The 24,945-nt window shown below is 34.5% G+C and overlaps 1 protein-coding gene across 4 annotated transcripts in view; it reads left to right on the top strand.

The window, feature by feature from the left end:
* nolo (no long nerve cord) overlaps positions 1 to 24,945 on the top strand; it is a 233,565-nt gene that overhangs the window by 76,961 nt on the left and 131,659 nt on the right. For all 4 annotated transcript variants that reach the window (XM_069039742.1, XM_069039745.1, XM_069039741.1 and 1 more), the window contains exon 3: positions 9,092 to 9,188. In XM_069039742.1, the coding sequence (XP_068895843.1) occupies positions 9,141 to 9,188 (48 nt within the window). In that variant the 5' untranslated portion in view covers positions 9,092 to 9,140. The remainder of the gene's footprint in view (positions 1 to 9,091; positions 9,189 to 24,945) is intronic.

Below are 24,945 nucleotides of genomic sequence, written 5' to 3'. Positions count from 1 at the left end.
GAAAATTATATATTTTTTTTAAATTTCATCATTTTCTTGTTGAAGAATTTATTTTTTGTGGAAATTTCGGTAAAAATTGGAATTAGAATATAAGTGCATATAAATCAGAATGCAATAATCTACCTAAATCAGCAAATAAATTGGGGTCGTCATTTAACAAAAATTATGTCAATGCGCAGAACGGACAGAAAAGTGAAAATTATCGGAAAATATTTTTCTTAAAAAAGAATTGAATTGTCAAAGTGACGCTTCAAAAATATTGGGTGATTCAAAATGATTGTGGATAAGTATGGCAACTATGTACGAAAATTTATGTGGCAACTGTGTGGGTAGGATAGAGTTGACATTTCTTTGACAGTTCATAGTCGCGCAATTTTGAAAATTGTCAAATCAATGTGCAATGATGATCATCAATGGTATACAAAAAATCAAATGCACGCTTATGAAATGACATACAAATGTCACAACTCTGCCTCACCCACAGAGTTGCCACATAAATTTTCGTACATAGTTGCCATACTGATCCACAATCATTTTGAATTTTTAGTGGTCAAATTTAAAGTTAGTTTTTGATACTTTCTTGAATATGGGTGATTAATTAACGCGTCTGGGTATCAATAAAAGTGGAAGATTTGGGCGCTCTCCGTAGCATGGTGGTAATGGACCTAATAACTCCAATCTCGTTAAAATCGGCCAGCGATCTTGTTTTATATTGGGGAGTGGGACACAAATCTTAATTAAAAATTAATTAAAAACGGTGTATTAAGTCTGTAGATCCTCGATGATAGGCTACACGCTATGACGCCTTTAAAAAGTTATGCGGGCCAAAATGTTTCGTTAGTAAGTTACTACTGGAAAGCTGCTGCAATGAGGACTACAAATCTTCCTTGAATCACGTCGGCCCTACAATTCATACCTTAATTGCCTACAATATTTTTAAAGAACCGAGTACGTAAACTGTTAAAATCAAGTAAGTGGGCTTGTTTTTGAACCGTGCTTATTGCAAGACGGTTTCAGACGGCTCCTGAAAAATTACGCAGGGTTTAGGGTCTTAAAACCTGCTTTAATTAGTTAATTACGTGGATGCATCTGTTCGCTTGAATTACTGCTGTTCATCTAGATGCGAATTTGTCGCTAGGCGTAGTTATGATTTAGTTCAAAATTGCAGTTGTTCCACGCTATAGAGCACTGTCTCACAAAAACTAATTCTTTTTTGATACCCTTGCACAAAAAAAGCAGATCTATCCAAATGTATTGTATTGTAAGGTAAAACAAAAAATTAGGAATTATTGTTTTTTTAGTGAATATGTGTTTGCTTGGGAATCGTTTTAATAATTAAATAAATGTTGCTTTGTAATGAAAATTGAAAGTGACACAAGATTAACGTGGTAAAACCCACGCTACAGGCTGGTGTATTTTAATTCTAAATTGAGAAAAATGGATAAAGTTGGTAAAAAAGCTTAGATGCTTGATGCACTTTACCACTTTTATCGCTTTAATGCATAACTTAATTATCTCCGCTTGTTAGCTATTAATGTGTGTTTCGTTCTAGGAGTCATTAATTTAAATAATTGACGTAAATGGCTTATTTCACCATTAATTATCAAAATAAAGCCATTTTTACTATTGAAATTTTGAAAAAAATGTATTCCTAAGATCCAGTGATGCTTTCGATACGACAGCTTTCTATTCTTCGCTAGTAGAAAATAAATAAATATAAAATACATGGTAGTTGGCTGTGAAATTTTCCGTTTACTATACTGCTGTTGCGGGTTGATGCAGACAATAAATACATATTTTCCAAAAAACTCTTCGTTTTTTCACAATTTTATTTAACCAAGCCAATTACGTTTATGTCAAAATTTACGAAACTGCACAGCTAACTATGTTTTATGTTTTTTAAATAAAAAAACAAATATCCACGATAACTGTGCAAATGTATTTTGGGTTGCATTTCCAATTCCGTAGGGTTCATTACCACTCGTGAAATACCCTGTATGTTTCTCTTATGGTCGAGGGTATTTTTCTTCCAAAAAAAGCCCCACATCTTTAAACTCGTTTAAAGAAAAAATCACGTTCTTGTTTGCGTAATTTTTGTTTAAATTGCACCAATTAAGAATTAATCATCGTCGCTGTGTGAAACAATAACCGCAGACTTACCAATCCTGAATTTTCCTTCCTGTTCCCACTAGATTTGGCACAATCGACCTTTCAGCATAATCTAATTAAACAGCTACTGTTGCTCGTAATCTGCCAACTTTTGACGTTCAACGACAGACACCTACCCTCATTTATCCCGCATTATCTCATAACAATCGATAATGAAACTGCGATTTGCCACCGCGAAAATCGACAGTTATAAATTAGTTTGTCTGCAACAAAATAACACTAATTTAATAGGCGATCTTCATCACTTGTCTAGCTTGATACGTGCGAGAACTGTAATTAGGCGAAATGGTTGGAGGCGCGGTCGTAAAGAGGTTTAATATTTAATTTACAAAACATTCCATTGTCATAAATACCTTTGAATGCACTCAGTACGACGAACAACGTCCATTTAATTTAAGTTTACATGAGCCAGAATCTCTCGATCGTAAAAATTTAAGGAAAGAACAAATAAAAGAACGCTCCTTTAGTATTCATTAGGATTAAATAATTTAATGGAGAATTCGAGTGCGCTTAAATTGTTTGCTTTTTGATTAGTGCTTTGGAGTAGCTTCTACATTTTCGAGTCTTGGGAAAACTGAAGTATAAGTATTATTGGATTGGAAATTTCTTCTTTTGTTGCTGCATCGTTGAAAATATAGTGGAAATGTAATTACGGCCGCTGCATAATTCGATTTTTCACTTTTTTCTCTTGCTTTTTTCCTCGAATCCTTTGTCACCTTTCCACGCTACAACTCACTTCACTTTTTTTCAATTTCATTTCTCATTATATTTCGAGGGCAGTCGAAACTTCGACCGAAACTCACCAAATTTATATTAATGATAATAATGGCTTCCACATTTAATAAAAATAGTACATTCTTCAATGGCTATTATTCAAGAGGATGAAAATTGCAACACGAGCCATAGGCGAGTGGTGGAATCATCCGAGTCATTATACGCGACTTGAAGGCTATCCTTTCTCCACGACTATACCAAGAAAAAACTATTTTTGAAAATTGAATTTAATTTGATTTTTAATATTTGGCAATGCCTCGCTTAGAGGTTGCTACGCGAGGCGCGATTTATTGTTTACAAACGTATCCGATTGGCGATCTGCCGTTGAAAATACGAGGGATCTGGTTGGCTGACAGCCATGGATTTCAGTACATTCCAACACGGGGCGTGGAATTGATATCATTCTTTCATTTCATATCCAAAAAGAATGCATTCATTCTTTAATAATCGTGGGGAAAAGATATTATTACTTGGTACCATTTTAAACGGAAAGCTTTTTCTGCATTCCAAAAAATTGAAACAGAAGGAAGTCTCTTTGATTTTTAATTCTCCTGGAAGTTTTTCAGCGCAAGAAAATGTCTTTGATCTTGTTGTTCCATATAATTTTGAGTATCTGAAGAATTTTTATATTTTTATCTAGAGCATAATCTGAACATCTTTGGAATCACTTACTACTCTCAGTCATAGAGAATCCGGCATTGTTACGGACGTTACTTCTGAAAGTTAACACTTTTAAGCTTTTGAACTGCACCAAGTTGTATTTAGCAAAAAATTAAATAAAATAGAACGAGTACTTGCAAGTGGGAATTCTATTATTTAATCTAAAGCGTGATTTGCAGTAAATTACATTTTAAACTTTCAGCACTCGAACTACATTTAGGCAGTCCCGTTTCACAAACACATTCAGTTATTTCGAGTTAACGCACACAGTTATGGCAATATTTCACTTTCTTGGTTTTCACAGACAGATAAATGTGCTGTTTGCAATATCCCAACTTCGTGTGTGTGTAATAATTTTCTCCCTCTAAGTGACTTTGAAAGGGGTCGCCAAGGATGTTTATCATTTAGACAAATCGCTATTCGTGTGGTCGGAATGAAACAATTGTAATGAGATGTAAGTGTGGATGGTCTGAAGAAGACAGGCATAAGCGATAACGTGGAGCAGGACTTGGCAAGATAACGCCGAAAAGAACTTTGTACGCTTCATTTCACGAACGCTGCAGAGGTTCAAAGTGAAAAGAACGGACGAGGAGAACTTGCATTACTTAAATGTTAAACGTAAGTGACATATAAAGAAGAGTTTTTACGACGCAAATAGCAGATCAAGAGACTTACATTTGTAACACGAAATTGTATTCAAGACGGATTTTTAGCTGGAAATTTGTGCAAACTCTTCCAGAAGAACAAAATTTAAACTTAAAAATTGTTTATTGATTGAGAGTAGATTAAGCTATCTTAAGCAAAGTTTAACCTTGACACCACATCCTTCTGTACTACCGCATCATAATCTCTTGCACAAGAAGTGAAAAATTGCACTAAAATATTTTCTTGCATTTTCAAATGTCCACTCACCACGGACATTATTTTTGTCGATTTACACCAGTAGCAGAAGTGAAAAGTTTTGCTAACCCAGTTACATCATCACTCTACTTTTCGACTGTCTAAATATTGATGTCAAACATTCACCTGAATGATCGTTAACAGTTGGAATCTAGACTTTGTTTGTTTTCTGTCAATTGCATTCCATTTTAGGCAGAACATAAATTAAATTGTTTGAATAATATTTTCTACGTGATTAGTTTATCTTTATCGTGATGAAACCGGACTTCCTTATGTACTGCTGGCAGCACGTGAGACTTGAAACCACCGAAACAGTGGTTAAGCAGCTGACTGTTCAAAGACCACACTTATTGTTCGCATCCTTTCTTTGTAGGAATGTACGAAATTGTTTTAAAAGTGTAGTTAAATAATTAATATCAAGCTGTCGACTACTGATAGTCATCAATCAAAACGGTATCAACATAGCGGATAAGTCATACATACGATTTTATAGGAAGATGAATTGCTTCGGCTTATTAAAAAAACAAAAACCTTGGCCATCATTTATTTTGAAACAGTTTCAAACATGACAAGTATGTCATTTTTTGTTGATAAACGTTACACTCCCACATGGATATTGGTTTCCCGAAGTGCGTAATAACTCAACAAAGTTGTCGAATGAACATCTTGGAAATTAGAGATAACAGGTAGACCATGAGGGCCCTGCGTGGAGCAACTTATGGCCCCAGGAACCCATTACAAGCCCACTTAATCGAATACATCGATACTTCACCATATATCCTACTGTGTGAACTGCTCCGTTCACCTACAAAAACACTATACTTGTATAAATTATCCAGTGGCGGAGACACTCTCTAATTACAGTTTCTGTTTCATTACCCCATTATTGCTATCATCCGGACGTATCGACACTGCTAATGCGTGCTTTTCAGCTGTTAAGTCGGTATTACATCCATCGGATGGCACCGATGACGGTATTAGATATTAGATGCACAATCACGTGAGAAATCGCACATGTCGGGTATTGAGAGTGATTAGAACTTTATTGAATATCTGGTGTAGCTATTGAATTACTAGTTCAAAGGGTGCTTTAGAGCTTTGCACTTTAGTCGGACGCATCGTCGAGAAGTCTGTTGAAATTATTAAATTAGTAAACACCCTTCGGATCCTTTAGTGATTTAAGGTAGCAAGGGTCGTGTTTGTTGCAGATGGTATTTTTAGTGAGGTTGTGGCGGTTTAGGAGGTTTACTTCATTAATATTCCGTCCGTCGTTCAGGTGCATGTGTGATATCTGATTACGTGACAAATCTCTTCTGTTCCAATCAGGAATTGGGACAAAGATACGTTATGGTATTATTCGACGCAGCGTTATGAAAGTTTTTACATAAAGGGACGTTCCTGGTGGAATCTGGGTCACTGGAGATCGACTCTCTAACCCAATTACAAATTTTCAATTGTTTGCATATTAAGAAGTCTGACAGATCCATGAAATTCAGAAATCATTAAAACAAAAGTTTGGTGTAATTTCGAATTCTTCAGTCAGATTTGCTTTTATATTAGGGCTTAAATTTTATCACTGAAACTATGTTCTTTTTATTCTCTTGAATTTTTTTTACCAATAGAAACTATTAATTGCAAGTGCTTCATGCCCCGTTAACTTTGGAAATGTATTGTGGGTTGCATTTTCAATTTTAATATACAGGATATTTCACAAATGATAATGAGCCCGGCGGAATTGAAAATGCAACCCACAATACATTTCCAAAGTTAACGTGGCATGAAGCAATATACAGGGTTATTCACGATAGGGGTATTTCTGAATTTCTTTTTGCCGCAACCCATTATACACATTGCAACAATATCTTGATTTCAAATTTTGAAAATAATAATAACTGAATCCACGATGGCTCTTAGTCCTGTCTCTTTGACGTTAAAGCAAAAAATATTTGTCAATTCGAAAAATTTGTTTTACAATAATGACGAAAAGACTGACATGCTCCTCATTTATGGAGAGTGTGGAAAGAATTCTGTCGCCGCTGCGGATGTTTACAATCCGATGGTAGACATTTTTTACATTAACTTTATTTGTTAATTTATTTGTTGAATTTAGATTAAATACAGGTTATCTGCCAATCTGACATTTCTGACAAATCTATCCAACTTACTTTGATTTCTAATTTAAAAGAAATAACACATTTGATTTAGTAGTTACTGTCACTGGTATTGTTGGTTGCGGCAAAATAAAAATTCAAAAGTACCCCTCTCGTGAATAACTCTGTATTATCCGTTCACGATTGTTTCAAATTCGGACTGTCTATAAAAATCTGACATTTTATTGTTAGCAATATTGTGATTTTGCATAATAAATCTATTTTAGGTTATAATTGAATTACACTGAATCAATTAGGGAATTGACAACAAGACGAATATTTAATAACGAAACGTCATATGACAGGACCTAACAAACAAATATCGTGGCCTCCTGCGTGTTTAAAACAATCGTGAACGGCATATACAGGGTATTTCACGAATGATAATGCGCACGGTGGAATTGAAAATGCAACCCACAATACATTTCCAAAGTTAACGTGGCATAAAGCACTTGCAATACCCATATGGGCATATACTAAAATTGAATAATTTACCGAAATGTGCAAAGAAAGTTGGTGGGTTATCATTTAAACATATGGCAAAGACGTCATTGCACGAGTTCTTTTCGAAATCTATCTATCATGACACCTCTATTCGCAAGAGCTGTATTTCGCTCTTTTCAGCAAAGCTAGTCCCTAACGATTCCTAAAATTAAAATAGCTTCTTGACAGAGTTAAATAATTTCTCTAGCCGCCAAATCACTTCGTCATCTGTTAGTATCTTAGCTGATTATGTTGAAAAACATGGTTTGCATTTTCTTAGTTCTTTTGCTCTTCTATATCAAAGAGAATAAAGGATGAGTCACCTTCATATATTTGCAAATTTGACATTTGCATATTTACGATCCCTTTATTGTACAAGCACATATACATATGTCCAAATCGATTATTTTCACAATAGACTTCTTTGTAATTTTTCAATCTTCTCTATTTTTGTTTCCCACATAACGAATTTCCCTGTCTGATATTCTTTTCAAATCTGATGCGTATGTCGCATGCTAAATGGAATGTTTTGTCGGTAGTTAATGCTGAAGTTATTAACGTATTTAAAGCTGTAAAAGCTCTGAAAATTTATCAAACCGACACGCAAGTTGCCTTTGATAACGCACTAATAAACACTGACGATTACTTCTCCTAAAATGTTGGTACTACATGTGACAAATTTAGTCTCGCCTTGTCACACTCCAAACTTATTAAGAAGTGAGTGCTTTGCTCTTCTGTCACTATTTGAGATAATGTAAACAATCAACCACGTGATGCTAGAGTCGTAAAATCCTCGTTTACCTACTTATAAGTAGGAATATGTGTTCGGAAATGTCGGTCATCAAGGTTCTGGATATTGATCGGCATTAACTGTAAATAACGAGTAGAGGTACTAGTTTAATTTAATTTTGTCCCAATTGTGCAAAAGAAACATCTGGAGATTTTATGTGGTTTTCATATTCAGCTGCTGTTCAAACTTTACCAATAATTGGCAAACTTCTGCATCTTTGCCGTCATTGTCAATGAAAATCGTCTAGGCTGGGGGGAAAAATTGTGCAAAGTCTCCTATTTGAATGAGATCACTGTTTGAAACTATTTTAGAATTCTAACGATGTTTTAGGTATATACATAAGTTGTTTTAAAACTTTGAAAGTATATGATAACGGATATAGACTAAAGTTTGCGAACGTGTTATAAATTTTCAATACCTCTTTCGAGATTATGTTCGTAAAAATTCTTATTTTCTTGCGGATGTTCCTAGACGGTTAATATTTTGCGACACGATTTTCCTAGAGGATGATTTATAGTGGAAATAAAAGGACGATTTTGTTGGTGACATATCATTGGGCAAAAATCTCACGCAATTTGCGCTAAATTGCCCCTCCAACAACACTCCACCGAATTGCATGCCAAACATTGTTTTTAATCCGACTGGAATCAGTGCACAAGTTTTATGTGCATGTCCAGCGCCATTATTGAAATTTCCCCGATACGAAACAGGATCGAAAGAATACCATGTAACGACCTTTTTATGTGGCGGGATATGGAGCCCTAACTTTTTTGTCTCATTTGGAGGCATTTCCTGGGACATTTCTCGTGGAAATTATATAATTCGGGGAAAAATTCGTGCGCGAATAATCCCGTATAATTTTATTTACACATAAAATATAGACGGAAATTTTACTGCTCTCGTAAAATCTTGATCAGAGGCGACGATGAGGTTCCATAAATTTGTAAAATGAGATGAGAATGTTGTCATCTTTGATGTTGTCGTTTAGGAGAAACGTCGAAATGCCATTCGAAGAAGAAATGTCCGCATTACAATTCCATATCGCGTATAAATAAACGGCCCCGTTCTTAACTGGACAAATAAAATGCTAATTCGCAAACCCCGGACGGGGGTTAACAACTACTTGCTATTTAAATCACAGTGCTAATTTTTGTTGTTGTTGCAGGTGGATTTTATGGCATGAAAGACGGAACGGTTCAATAAATGAGGAAAAAATGCACGGAAAGGACGAAATCAGGCGATTCGCCGCTCTCCTAATCCTGGTAAGTCTCAAGATATTCCAACAGGACATATTGTTTTTTAAATCGCGTCCCCCTCTAAAACTACTCCTATAGGGAAGTTGTGCGTATCGAAAGTTCCAGACTTCGTTATCTCCGGTATAAGAGAAATCCTTCGGCTGAATTATGTATATATTTAATTAATAACTAATTGCAATTCTCTTTCCTCTCTTAATACTCCGACTAGAAATTCAGGATGCAAATTGAATTTGCATATCACTATGTGAATCTACGGTTTTAATAATTGACATAAACCCTTTCGCGAAACCACAACGTAGTAATTTTAATTATTTGTGCATAACTCTTCTGTATGGCACATAGTGAGCGAAAATGCTTTCACATCCTGTGTTCAGAGAATTTCAGAAATCCTGCAACGAACACTCGACTACTCTGTTTGTACAAGTAATTCATGTTTTTATGAATGTCTGCACTTTTGCATTACAGTTATGGTTTATTTGATTTTAAATATGTATTTTCGCATACATTAACAACAAAAAATTAGTACATGAAGTAATTTTAGACCACGACATTGAATGCAGAATGAATGAATGAAATGCAGCTGTCCGCATATTTCAGCTTTTTTGAAACAAATCATTTGGGTCAAACTATTAATTAATTATTGACGCGTTGTATCACTTTAGATTAAAGTGTTATGTGCAGGATATTGTAGACAAATTTTGACTATTACTCATTCTTATTATATTTGACGAGCAAACAAACTCTGAACCACCTAGAGCTGCTCTATAATGTTTAATGTGTGTAAGAGAAAAATCTGATTACTGCGTGGCACATTTTTAAATTTTAAAATCATTTGGAATCATTTCCCAATACTACCACCATTATCTTTGTCTAAACTTTTGTAGGTGTAAAAACTTGCCTAACAAGTGACGCCGAGAAAATTTAAGTTTAGCTGTATTACTATAGTTGGAGCCGTCAGAGTCACATGGAAACACTATAGTGCAACGTCTTGCTCGTCGTTTGTCAAAAGATATTTTGCTACTTATCTTGGATTGCTCTTATAAATACCAAGAAAAATATCTCATGATTTGGTCATCTGTAAACTTTTCCCTTAATAACATTAATCTTGTTATTAGTTCTTTTGTTTACAAAATTTACTTGACTTGACAGTGCTTTGTTCAATTGTTAACAATTGAATTTTATGGAAATCGTTTACCTAATTTTATCATAGTATTGAGAACATCACAAACCACATGTCAAGAACCAAGATATCTTTAAAGTGGTCAGGTGTTGGAAATTTTTTACTCAATTCTAGGCTAATTTATTATTAGACAGAAGCATTTATTTTTTGTTAGTGAATGTGATATTATAATTCATTTATATCGGTAGTACCACTTTGAATCTATTTTACTTACTTGTTAAGAAATAAATAAATGTTTTAATTTGTATAAGAAAAACATAAAACCGAAATTATTATGACTTTACCAGGTTCATTGATATTAATTTACATACCTTTGATGTCTAGTGCTTTCATAAGAAAGAATCATTCTGACATTTAAAAATTTTTTGGTCCAATATGCTGTTACATTTATGAAGATAAATTAAATCCTTTGATATTAAATTTACATAAATGAAAATGCTGGGGTTATAACCAATTATAAATTAATTTTGTTACTTCCAACGGTTTCAGTAGCGTAGGATTGGACACTTATAAATAATAATTTAAATTTTATTATATTATACAATTTTTTTACTGAATTGGTTTGTTAGAGAGGTATACTGATGGACTAAATTTTTATTAAATTGAAGGAAATGTGAATTTATTAAATGAGTGAAAAGTTTCAAAAATAAAGCAAACAACATTTTAGAAAATATGTATCATTTGCCTTTTCGTGTTCTTCGTTTGATAAGAATTATTTGTGTAGCGGCGAGAAGAGATGGAATTCAAACGATGCCGATCCGGCGAATAATGTGAATGCGACAGCGAATCGTTTTCATTAATTTTATTTGCTAAACTAGACTTTGGTATTGTCTTTAAAAAAATCGGTGCAGTAACTTTTCAAACGGAAAAGTAACTGCTTTCTTTGGTGGTAGAGAATGAAAATATTCCCATTGTTGCTAAATGTGTGTTTATTAAAAGTCGAGTGAAATTTTATTTATCAGACAATAAATTGAAAATTTGATTAATAAGCAAATTAAAAATAAATAAATAAATGTGTAAATTATAAAACAACTTTTAAACTAACTTTTCAAATGCAAATCGTGTGATACCATAGACTTGTCTTCTTGATTAAATTACTCTCCCTCGAATATTCCCATGAAACCACTCGGTCAAGTCTGGTGAAAAAAGGGGAAAAATGTCATCAGACTTATGAGGAATTCTCTTCACGTGTCGGCGAAACTTAAGGCCATCTAATCCTCCTAAAGATGTGGCCGCCTTGGCTAAGGTCATCGGCCACCCGCAAATTATTTTTATTATTATCTAAAAAACGATGAGACACTGAAGAAGTTTATCCCAACAACAAGAACTCCGATGGAAATAATTAAAAAAAAAAGCGTGTATTACAATTTTCTTTGAAAATGGCGGCTTGGTGACAAATGTTCACCAATTGTCCAATGTAAAAAGATCACATATTTCTCTAAAGAGAATTTAAACAAATTAATGAAAGAATTTAAGATTCATTTTGATTAAGTTGAACTCTTAAAGAAAATAAATCTACGTTATTTTAGGGAAAGAAATGAACTAATAATGATTGTCAAATTAATTTTTTGAATGAAAATAAAAAAAAATTAAATAGCTTTGAAATTTATAACATGAACACAAAAAACTGCTGGACCTGACCTGACCTAACTATACCTCGAGCTAACAAAACCAAGAAATCTGGGATGGTTCCCCTTTTTCGATTATTCTCGGACACCTGACCTGACCTGACCTGACTTACCTGACCTGCCCAAACGGCCAATCACTTCTATTCAATTCAAAATCCGCTCTTATAACCAATCACATTCACCTTTTCCATATTTCTAGCACTTTCTGTGTTTCCGCTTTTTCCACTAGAGTTAGAAATTTTTAAATTTTAATTTTGTTAGGACCAGACCCGATTTTATCGAAATTATCGAAAAAAAATTTGGCCAGCTTCTCCAAACCATTACAATACATTTAATCTCTGATTATATTTTATTTATTTAACTGTGAAAATTGTATGTGTCCCATTTCATGAATTAGATAATTTAAACATGCATATTCAGCGCCAAATTTGCGCTGAAGTAAATTAAAATCGTTGCAAAATCGCCGCAAATTTCTGTATTTAATTACACAAAATAATATTTTCGCATGGAAAGCCTGATGAATATTTATGCCGATTTTCTCCGAGTAATACTCATCAGGATTTCCGAATGATTGATTATCTCAAAAATACATTTCTGACCGCTTAACAATAGATTCGTTCGTGTAGCAGAAGCAAATAGAACTTTCCAAATTATGTCTTGCCATTGTAGACGATATTATATGGCTTGGGAAGCTAGTTCCGTGTTTTGTAAATTAGGCTGAGTGAAACTGCAACAAACAATGTCTTCAACATTCCAAAACATTAGAAACTTCTAGTGACCGCAACTACGTTATCCAGACAACGTTACAGCTGTTGTGGGCAGTTAGACAGCCACGTGGAATGCTGAATTGCTGGAGCTTTTCGCTTATTTGAAAATATTCAGCACTGAAAATGGGATAAGTTGAGATGTTCAACCACAATTCTACGTAAACATTTACATCCGCAAACATCTAATTGGTTGCGATAGAGAGCTTCAGCAAGTGCAAATTTTATTTGCTGAAAGAGTGTAATTGCACCAATCATGTCTTGGGCGAAGCGAGCTGTTCAATCATTAAAGTTGGACAAATGGGGCGGAAATGCATTTAATATACTGATAGAGTTCGCCGGAAAAGAGGTTTCGGGTAATTTATTGACACAGATCATCGGATAGAAGTAATACCCGGATATGAATTTTTTCAGCTTTGTATAAGCGTGACATTGGTTTATTGAACAGGATATTGTTCCTCCAGTAAAAATCAGTAGCGATATACGATTTACAGGTTACTGGTCTTTATTTTTTATAAAATATAAAATAGTTGAATATATTTTAACTCTAAATAATTCAATTATGTATAGTTAGTTGTATATCAAGGCCGCGAAATCATTCTTTAACGTACCGAGAGAAAAATTGTCGCCGAGGCCACTTGCGGCCGTAACAGGACAATCTCGAGGATGTTAAAGGATTTCGCGGCGAAGGTGTACACAACATTTTTTGCTCAACCGAAAATTTGTAATTATTATAAAATGAACACGTAAAAATATCGGAAGAGAATTGCAGTGATAGCGATGTTTCTAATTTGATACCCGAAAAATCTAAACTCTGATTTGTATCAAATATTAAATGATATTTACTTTAACGGTCGTCGTTAAGAGCAACGGCCGCGAAATTCGATTTCGCGGCCTGTTTTAGGTACGCGAAATGCTAGTTCCGCGTACGGTTGCACAAAAATTATATTTAATGAGAATTCAAATTCAAAATGATTTAATTTTTAAATTCATTTGAAATCATTAAAGTTTTGAATTTGGTGAATAGACAGTCGCCGTCGTAGGGTAGGAAACACCTGTTAGTTATCGCAAACCGCCCAGAAAAACGGTTAAACGAAAAGTGAAAATCATTTTGTCGTGAAGTTATTTAGAGGTCGTATCCGACACGCCGGATGAAAAAGATTACAGCTGTAGCTTTTCAGCGACATACGTAACGGAGATTCATCTTTTTCAGGGGTGACAGGTCAATCTGTTGGGTCCCCCTGTGTGCGTTATGCTCTGTTCTAGTGGAGTAGTCGACCTGAATCAGCCGCCGTCGTTGACCCAGTCACCCCAACATCAGACCAGGGTCGACGTCTGTCTTTGACAACCCACCCTGCGCCTATAAGCTTTGATAGTGATGCATTCCGCGTCAGAGCCGTCGCCTCCACTTCATAAATTTTACGACGCTACTTTAACGTCGTTCTCGCACAAACACATTGCGATTGCAAAAGTGGTAATGAGGGCGCTTAACTTATTTAGTTGCACCGCTGGAATTTCTCCGGAGGATCGCAAAGCTCAAGTTTCACGTACGTCGTAAGTCCGTGACAGGATTGAAACGAAAACAGGACGTAGGTAACGCGAGGTGAGAATAAAATATCGTGACAGGACAGGACAACTTGTTAAAACGAGGTGGAGGTGCTATTTTTCACAAGAATTTAGAACAGAAATGTGTGGCTTTAATTGGCGCTCGAGAAATATCCCTGAAAAAGGGCTAATTACCGTCGCGGCGGTCGAAATGAGTATGAATCATTAGCTGTTGCACGGAGTAACTGGCTTGTTACGTGCTAAGCAAACATAAAGCGGTTATTTCAGTTATTTGCAGATACATATTAACTATCTTGTGTCGTAAAATGAAACTGGTCGCTGTTGCGCTAAACGTTGGTAATGGAATGTATTGTTAGAGGCGATTGTGCGAGTGTGTTCAATTTTTGCGAAAATAATTACTCATTTGCTTGATAACTTTGTTAAGTAAATACATTTTACGGCCAACGAGAAGCCCAGTAACTGTTTTAACTGATTTATTGCCCTTAAAACTAATACCGTTCGATTTCTACATATTAATCAATACTTGGGTTGTTCTGACTCAACTAATTGGAGAGGGCTTGTGCATTATGTACAGATTTTGGACGAAGAGAAACTTTTTCCAACAAAATGAACACGCCCCGAACAATAAGTACATATCTACACTTTTATTATTACTCCTTCTCCATCCTATTTTAAATAAGTATGTTGTAACATTTTTTATGTAGGATATTGCGATTTATTAATTAAAACGTCTAAGCTGAATGCAAATAAAAATAAATATACATATTTGAAATAATAAAATAAATCAGTTGTATTTTATTCTTTTTATACAATTTGTAAGATGAATATCGTTAATAGAAGGTAGATATTACTGGCAGTGTTTTTATTACTAGTACTGCGTTTATTAATTATTAGGTACCGATAGAGCTTTTATTACCGGCAGTGATTTTATCACTCTTCAATTGCTGTACTTCATCACGTTTCAATATTACCGATCCAGTGTTGAGCCACAGGTATTTTACCACATTATTACAGCACTAGTATTGTATAGAAACCAGAGTAATAAATGACTACCCTCAATATTTCCAGTATTACACGTCAGTCATCCCAGGATGGCCGACACAATAGCACTCTTATCTAATGATCTTTTTTTTTGAAAAGTTTCGAAATTAAAAAAAAAATGTTATGCCTTTTTTATATAAACCGTAGGGCTACAAAAATACTATACACAACATGGTTGTTAAGTGCTTATAACAGAACTTACACCTGGACTGCGTCACATGTTTTCAAACATTTCCTCCATTTTGTCGTATTGTATCGCGTGTTCAAATGAAATCCTGGGCTGAGTAGGCGTTGGAAAAATTAAACCGTCTAGAACAGTGTAAAGTTTGAATTTACCGCCGTTTGACACGAATGACATTTGTTTATGTTTAATCGCAACATAATTAAACATGTTTGTTTTCAGCAAAGGGTGCCCTTAGATATTTGCTTCGAGAATAGGAATCGCTACGTTATTCTATTTTTGATGTAAAACATTGCAAAGAAAGAAAAAAAAAGAAACAATTTTTGGCTCTAAATTTTAGGTTAGCTGTCAACATGCTCCAATTAATCTACGCTTTAAAAAAGCACAACAATTGACGGTTTCCAACGCCTTCCCAGCCCAGGATTTCATTTGAACACTCGATACTTGTCAAACTTGTAGCGTAATGTACTATATTGTCTGAAGGTTTCATAAATTATGACGCTTATAACGAGTGTTCAAATAAATTTGTAGTCAAGCAGGTCGTGATGGTTTCCCTGTCTTTTTCAAACATTTTTTAAACACACGTTACCTCAACGTAATTGTTACTGTGCGGTTACGACAATAATTATTGGTATAGTTTTCCCATTTATAATTTGGTTTTATGGCTGTGCAATTGTAATTATTAGGGGCTGGGGTTGTGGTTTTGGCAATAGACGTGAAGATATTGTAGCCTGGTCAGACAACAGAGAAGAGACCTTCTTTTACAGTCCTAGGATTTATGGCGGTAGTTGCCTGTTGTCGGGGTATTTAACTCCCTGACAACAGGGCTGGTAGTAAAACCAAATTATAAATGGGAACACTATAACTTTCAAATAAAGTTTAAGTATGTATTGCTTATGGTTCAGCAGAGTGGTGGCTCGGTTAATTTATTGTTTAAATATCAAACAATTAATTTTTAGTCCAGTATTTTGCTAATCAGTAGTTGTAATAAGAGTTACGCGGTCAGTTTGTGGTGAATCTGTGAAAACCGCATCAACAGCGGCAATGATGTTCATAATTCCACGACCTAAAGTTCTTTGTTGGCCCCGTGCGTTCGCGCGTTTAATCAGCAATAAATATTAAAGACTAAATTATACCGGTGACCTTTGAAAAAAGGGTTCAGATATCACAGGACAATAGTGAAAATCGACCATTTTCAAACACCGTGAATAATGAAAACATCTGGGTCCAGGGCGAGTATCTGAAATGACTGAAATAGACATATTTTTCCCGAACCCGATCGTGTTTTTTGAATAAGGAATAAAGAAGGGCCACTCTCTCTTCCGCAGTGCTGTTGTTGTTGGTTCTCCTCCACAACAAGTGTACGTACGGCTAATAGGTTGCGTGTCAATGCGTCAAAAAAGATGAGTTCAATAATACCGCCATTATCCCGAAGGCGAAGAACGTCATAATTCTTTTACATAATTAAGATTCGGCGCCTATGTAAATTTCTTCTCAGCGTCACTGTGTTTTGTATCAATTTATGTCGGTGCTAAAATGGCATTTAATATAACAGGCTCGCCTATATATCAGGATACATTCAGAAATCGAAATGCCGTGTATACATCAGCGTTCTTTTTATTGGGACCGGCACTACCCCCGACGCCGTATTTCTTTAATATTGAATTCTTTATTGGTACGCCAGAAATAATGCAATGATGAAGAATTTGTAGGGGTCGCGACCCCCATGTCGAGTTTGACGACTGTATATAATCAGATATTTTATCGGTTGCGACGCTTCGAGTCCTTAGACGATTTCAAGTACTAATAATGAGAGACTGGAAAGTGTGCACTAAAATATTTAAAATGTGCGCTAAAAGTTGCATTTATGCAAGACGGATTTTATTACTTCATTATTAATCTAAACTGATGAACTATAAAAAAATATAGTCTTTCTGATGAATTACTAAGTGGATTCGGTCCACAATCATTTTTAGGCGTAAAATCGATAGATTTTATGATTACATATTGAAATTAGTCATGATTAAAAGAATTCTAGAAAAAAAAATCCGTTATAATAAAGATTTACAGAACAAAATCATTTTGTCTTATGTTTCCTATTGCCTGTTCTGAATAATTTGATGTTTTCAAGAAGCAAAATAGAATATTATGTAATTAAGTATAAAGCCCAGGAAGACAAAATGGATAAAGTAGTGCGAATGTTGGGAACCCTAACAACCGAAATGAAAACAGCTGTTAAAGGGAGAAGGAAAAAACAGAAGACAAAGAAGAAGAAGAAGAATATAAAGTAAATACAAAACAACAAAATAGTGAACAACTTCCCCCAAACAATGAGTATATTCGAGAGATTATCTAAAAAACTAAAGAACAATAAAAGTCTAGGGAAGGATCGTATAACTGCTGAATTGTTTAAATATGGAGGACCAAATTGAACACATGAAGAAACTATTAAAAGATGTACGAGAGAAGGAAGAATTACCAAAGGATTGCAAGGAAGCAATAATCTACCCTATACACAAAACAGGGGATAAGAGCGTTTGCCATAATTATAGAGGAATAGTTTATTAAATGCACTGTATAAAATATTGTTTTATAAGACACTTGATTGTGACACGAGTTGGTTAGGGCACGACGAACGCAGTGAGGAGTGCTCTAACAGAACCAGTGTCCCAGTGCGTCTTATACAACGAGTGTAATATACTATTTTTTCTACTTTGGTCGCATTAATTTGATAAAAACTCAAAGATGTAATTATAAAATAATCTAGGGGCTTTTGTGTGGCATGAGTTATGGTGGCATTTCTGTGAAATTTATGTCAAATTTCAAATGTTTTAATTATTAACAGAGATGTCGGACGCGGGCCAGCGTGCAATTACAGCAATACCAACGTAATACGGTATTAAAAAAAAAACAGTTGACAGTACTTTTAGTTTCACAAAGACTCACTTATAATACCAAAGTATAAAAAATAAATTAGTACATAGAAGAGACGTCGGAGAATATCGGAGTGGATTCAGAAAAGGCAGAAGTACCTACTATAGACCAGATATTTACATTGAGTAATTCAAGCAGACAGCTACGAGCATGGAAAACAGACAATGCTGTTGTTTATAGATAGCAAAAAGAACAGAAATGTATAAGACGCTAGTGAAGCTGGGAATAAGCGCAATAAGTTAGTAAGAATGATAAAGCTACATCATTGTATAAAATATACAGTGTGGAAACTACTTACGGAATAAATTCAGTAATTTCAAAACTAATGACATTTGTCGAAAACGCTGAAACAGGTCAATTTTTATTTCTCATAGTGCTTATTTTAAGTTGCTTTACTTGTTCATGACGTTATCCATTTTTGAGCTATTACGTCATCACCAATTTTTTTAAATGACAACCCCCACTTTTTTGTCCTCTTTCTGATAGACCTTCTTACTACCTAAACGATGAATCAAAAAAATTGGTACCCTACATAACAATTTTTTTGAAAAAATGACAAATTTTATTCCAAAAATTTAATTTAATTTTTAATGTAAAAAATTTAATTGACCTCAAACAAAAACAAACAAACATCTAAGGTTAACAATAAAATGTAACGCAAATGTAAATCTTCTAAATTGTTTGGCTATTGAAGTAAATCCTCGATTTTAAATAACCACATAGAAAAAAAATTAAATACATTAAAAATTAAATTAAAGTTTTGAAGTAAAATTTGTCATTTTCTCAAAAAAATTGTTATGTAAGTTACCAAATTTTTTAATTCATAGTTTAGGTAGTAGGCAGGTCTATCAGAAAGAGAAGAAAAAAGTGGGGGTTGTCATTTTAAAAAATTGGTGATGACGTCATAGCTCAAAAATGGATGACGTCATGAGCAAGTGAAGTAACTTAAAATAAGTATTACGAGAAATAAAAATTGATCTGTTTCAGCGTTTTCGACAAATGTCATTAGTTTTGAAATTATTGAATTTATTCCATAAGTAATTTCCACACTGTATATTAATTATTTAATTTAATTCCATATATGGTTCTGTCAAAATTATCATCACCAGCAATCATCATAATCACTTTTGTCCCTGCTGAGAACCTGAAGCCTTTACAAAAAAAAAGCGAGTGAGCTGTTACAAATGCAGACTTGACTACAGCTTTGGATCAAATGAAGTGGTAAATTTAATTGATTTTTTGCTTTTGAACTTTTTTTGGAATAAAAGATTTTAACGTCTGTGAAATGTTGTAGCAGAAATTGATTTTATTAATTGATTGTGAGTGAGACGGAATTTGCTTTCTATGAAATGAGAAATTGTTGGAAATTTCTAGTTTATTAATTATTTGACCACCTACAAAAATCTATCTTTATTTTGATAAAACACATAAGGAAATGTACAGTTAAGGCATATAGTATTTATTTGGATTTACAAAAATGTTTCAGACATTTATGCCCTATTCGTGTGATATCATTTAGATACTTGTAATAGCGAAAATGTGTTATCATTATTTTGACCATTGAAACATGTTAATTAACAGTTTTAATGCAGGTTCATTACTGTCATTTACTTCAGAATGTGCAACTATGTGCCTAAACACATTTTGCGCATTTTCCACTCCCGGCAATAATCATAAATGAAGAATTGACGAATCAGTATGTCGAAAGTTCCTTTCTTATCGATGTTACTAGTTTATTTTTCTAGCGAAATGCATTAGGCATTCCATTGACGTTTCTCATCACAGCTTTTCTTTCTCTGGAAGCTGCAAGAACCCATTATCAGAGCAGTAAAATTTATTGGCTATTTGCACCCTCGAGGTCGTACCGTTTAATGTATATACTGTTGCTCGTAACGAACGTTACCTGCCGTACCAATCCCGAATAGGGCCTGGTGGGCGTTAATGATAAGACGAGGAGTCTTCGAATGTGTTCTACAAAGGACCAGAAGTGTTCAATCTGTCAGAAGAGTAAAGTGCTTCCACACGCGGCGAGATTCTGAAGCGGAAAAGAATTATATTTTCGACAACTTGGATGAATCGAGATTATTTTCAGTTTGACGTTGATGGGATTCATTCAAGAGTTCAGAGCTTGCGGAATCGTGTACACATTTCACTCGTTTTCCAAATTCTAAATTGTTTTTCAACCCATTTTAACTTTTAATGAAGAGCTTCAAGAATAGTGGGATCTCTCTAGAGCTTGTTATATGTATTTTCAAACGCCATTAAATTTGAATAATTTTTTTCTTTTTATGAACACACCCCCACAGCCTGGTCTCAGTGGGACCGCTAGTTTGGTTCCAGGTTGAAGCTTTACGATACGATGTGTCCCACGCCTAAATTCGCCCTTATCGGAGATAATGAGGGGTTGGCTTGGTAGACGCTTAAACTTTACAGTAATTGGTGCAGTATTCTGGAAATTACGAGCGCGCCCTCTAAAATCAGGGTGCCCGAGTTTAGGTTTGTCTGTTTTTGTTTTATTTTATTGCCGTGCAAATTTATAGAGTTGTAACAAGCCCAGATGCCTGTCTTAAGCTGCCTACTTTGTCATTCTTTCATTCGACATTTGCCACCTCTCCGCCTGATGGTCGGAAGTTTTCTTTCGATAGGGAAAAACTTCCAAATTCCCAACACGAATCATAAATATGCACACGTGAGATATGATGTAATAAAGGTGGGAGATAACGCAGGTACACCACACCCCTCGGGCTGATACCAAAACACAAATTCGATTACCAACGGAACTAATAAATGAAGTCTATAAGGAAGTTTTCAAGTTGGAGACTACATTTTATGATATTAAAAGTTTCTCGTTGGAAATTAGTTCCGGGAGAGCGGGTCGGTGTACCCGATCATGTATTATTAACTTTAGATTGAAAGTGAAATACCCCCATCATCACTCCCAACCAACCACATTCTAATTACAACAGATTTAACTCGGTCGAGAAGTTTACACACTTTTTTCTCCACCAACTTCAGCTCTGCAGTTGGTTGCTAGTTGACTAATGTGAAACTTATGCAGGGTATCTATAAATGATTGTCGGGTCAGGTCAGGTCAGGTCAGCCAGTTTTGGAAAAAATATTATTGTGCCGCCTTTTTGAAACAGATGCCCAATTTTAATTTATTATTAACTGTCACTTCTGACATGGAGTTTTATTCGCGCTTTCCAATCCAGTTTTCGTTCCTTATATTCGTTTTATCACTGTTAATAAACACCAAGAATCTGTATTTTTCAATACAAATTGCAAATACTTCCAGTTTTAGAGCAGACTGGCAAAATTTGTGAGGGTAGGATTTAGCCAACATCCTAACCTGAAAATGTGCCATTCAGAATGTGCCGAATTTATTCTACAGGGTTATTCTAAATGATTGTAGTCGAAGTAGGCGTGAAAACTGAATGTAAAATTTATGGTTGCCGCTCCACATAAAAAAATCATCAAAATGATGTGTTAAATTGGGTGCAAAACAACTCAATATTTTTAAAATTGATTGTAGAACAACTCAAAATTTCTGGATTCAATCGTTAATTTAACAAAAATAAATAAAATCCTCATCAACGCACTTTTCACCTAAAAAATGACAGTGACAGCGACATAACTGACAGTTCACATGAAAGCGGCAAAAACGTAATAACATGGACATGGCCTACTTCGACTACAATCATTTAGAATAACCCTGTATATACATATATTACAAAATTTGACAAGTTTTCATAGAAAACTTCAATTACAATTTGCGCGACTAAAAGTCAATAATAGAAAATATGCATTAATTCTACCAATTAACATGTAGTAAATGGTTCAGGTATTTATTTTTGTTTATTTAAAAACTGAATTTTACTCTATGAATTAGTTCATCAATCGCCAAAATCATCCTTGGTGTTTTTTTGTCTCGTAATTAAAAAAATGTTTGGTTATGTCGGTTATGTTTATGCTATTAAATACAAAAATGAACCTTTGTTGGTAAATTTAAAATTTGCCAAATTTCATTGTTACCAACAGATTCAGTCATTCTTGATCACGCCGTAGTGTGTTCCGTAATCAAAAAGTACTGGAGACAAAGTACAATGTATCGGGTGTTCATTTAAATGTATCCTCAAAGTTGGCGTTGAAGAGTCGATTGTGAACTCGTCATTTTGCAGAATAAAACCACAAACAAGGCAAGAAGTGAGGTTAGATTTAAACAGCTGATCCGTGATCGGTAATCCGTGGTGCGCCCACAATTGACTCTTCAACGCCTACTTTGGGGACAAATTTAAATGAACACCCGATATTTTAATGTCTGTGCCGAAAGTAGTTTTTATTATATTTTATATACAAGTCTGATGTAGCAAATCTGAGATACAAGAAAAAGTGTCTATAAAAACAGGTGTTCACAATAGGGGGTGTCTGCAATTAGAGATTTTTTAAAAATTATTTCATAATAACTCATACATCAAGAGTTGTTCCCCGTATTTTCTATGCTTCATATTTTACCTACCTGCATTCTCTAATCCCCACGTCATTCATTATAATTCAGAATTCCTTCTTGAGTCATCCTCAAATGTCATTTTTATTTCTCTACACCAAATAATTCATGAGGAAGATATTAAAGTGAAGTGGCTCTGCTTTGTAAGAAGATTAAAATAATTAAAGAGGTGGTTGTGCAAGCGATTGAATTATTCCTCCAACACAAGAACCAAATACCTGTTGAGCGGTTGATTGATTTAGAACAAGATTTAACAATTAAGGTTTATTCCCACTGTTTATATTTCATATTAAACGAACTGTTTGTGCGGTTAAAACTACAAATATCTCTGTGAATTTAGCCAACATGTTGACATATTTTGCCAATGTTCGTTAATACCTCTGAAAATATTGACGCTGGTTGTAGAAGTTTCGTAAATATTTTTAATTAAAATCTACCGGATGACGACGTGCGATAATTGATAAACAAAAATTTGTATTACCTTTCTGCTTAAAAAAAAATAATATTCATTAATGTGTTTCTTTGTCCCGGAGCCATTTTCGGGTATTGTTTTTCGTTTGCATTTTTATCAAATTTATCATGGCGGCCCAGAGCGATGGATGGAAAGACGACGTGTGAAAATGAAAGCAAACTGTAAAATTCTTAGCTTATATTTCATAATTTTGTGTCAATACAATTACATTTACGATAGTTAATAATGTTCTCGGTTGGGCAATATTTGTTCTCAATTAAAGAAGGAATCTACTATAAATAAGCATTTATCGCTCAACTAAAACAACTCTTGCACAAATCAGTTTCACAAAAAGAACTGCTTCTCCATAAACACGGTTTAATTAGTTGAGAAGTGATTTCGCCGTCCGCTGAAAAGCTTGTTAAAACAAAAGTAACTTATTATGGAAATTGATTTCGGCGCTGGTTCCCTTTTCAACCGTTACACTTGTGAATTTCTCGATTGAAATCGAAAACTAATCTTCAGGGTGATTGGTGCGCGCTGGCACTGCCACTCAACATTCCCTTCAACAGCGTAGTAAAAATTTTGACACGTTGATTGCGAAATAACACGACCTTGGCTAGGGAAAGCGATTAACAAACCGAACAACTGCATTCAGGTAATGTTGTTTTCTGCGACAAAATAAGATTTTTGGGGGAAACGCGGAACGAAGGGGACGGATAGGCAGATAGAGAATCTTGAGCAGGTGCGTTAATTCTACATACATTCTCCCTATTTTATGAGGTCTTGCTGAGGAACTTGGCGAGTAACTCAACCGAATGTTCCTCAAGGGAAAGAGAAATACGGGTTCGGGTTGGCATTCGGGTAAAACAATCGAATGGTGGTGTTGTCGTTCGCCGAGATGGTTAAATGATGGTGTAAAAGTAAAAAAGTGGTGTCGGTGTATAATTGGTTGCATATCTGGGAAAATATTTTCTTTCATAATGGGAGAAAATATGAAAATCTTAAACGATTTACGTCAATAAAACAACATTATTGTTATCTAAATGGAAAAATATATCATCAAAGTGTTCGTAAGGTAATAATTTCAGATAATTAAGTTTTAGAGCAAATTAAATTCAAACGATATGTTAACGCAGTACACGTTTTAGGGTGCAATAAGTTTGACGGAGTGTTTATGGGTTTTCGTGCAAGAAATTTTGCAGTCGTGAATTCTGTTTTTAAAGTTCTAAGACATGTGCGTCTTTGAGAGGAATTTAAAATCTTGGAAATATATAATTCTGATGTTTTCAGTTTTCAACAGATGCCAAACCGGAAAAAGGAATCATAAGTTGTTATAGTCGTGATTGTAAGACAATTGTTATTGATCGTTGTAAAATTACTATGCATAACGTAACAGTACTATCCTATAGATTAAAGGTAAATTACGATTACTTGGTTGCCTAAAAGTTAGGGGCTTTAAGACCATGTACTTAATTTAAAATAAAGGAATGGTCATAAATAACTAAAATAAA

This window comes from Tenebrio molitor, chromosome 2, assembly GCF_963966145.1.
Source record: "Tenebrio molitor chromosome 2, icTenMoli1.1, whole genome shotgun sequence".
NCBI lineage: Eukaryota > Metazoa > Arthropoda > Insecta > Coleoptera > Tenebrionidae > Tenebrio > Tenebrio molitor.
Note: the sequence above shows the minus strand (reverse complement) of the source record. Positions and strands in the feature narration are given on the sequence as shown.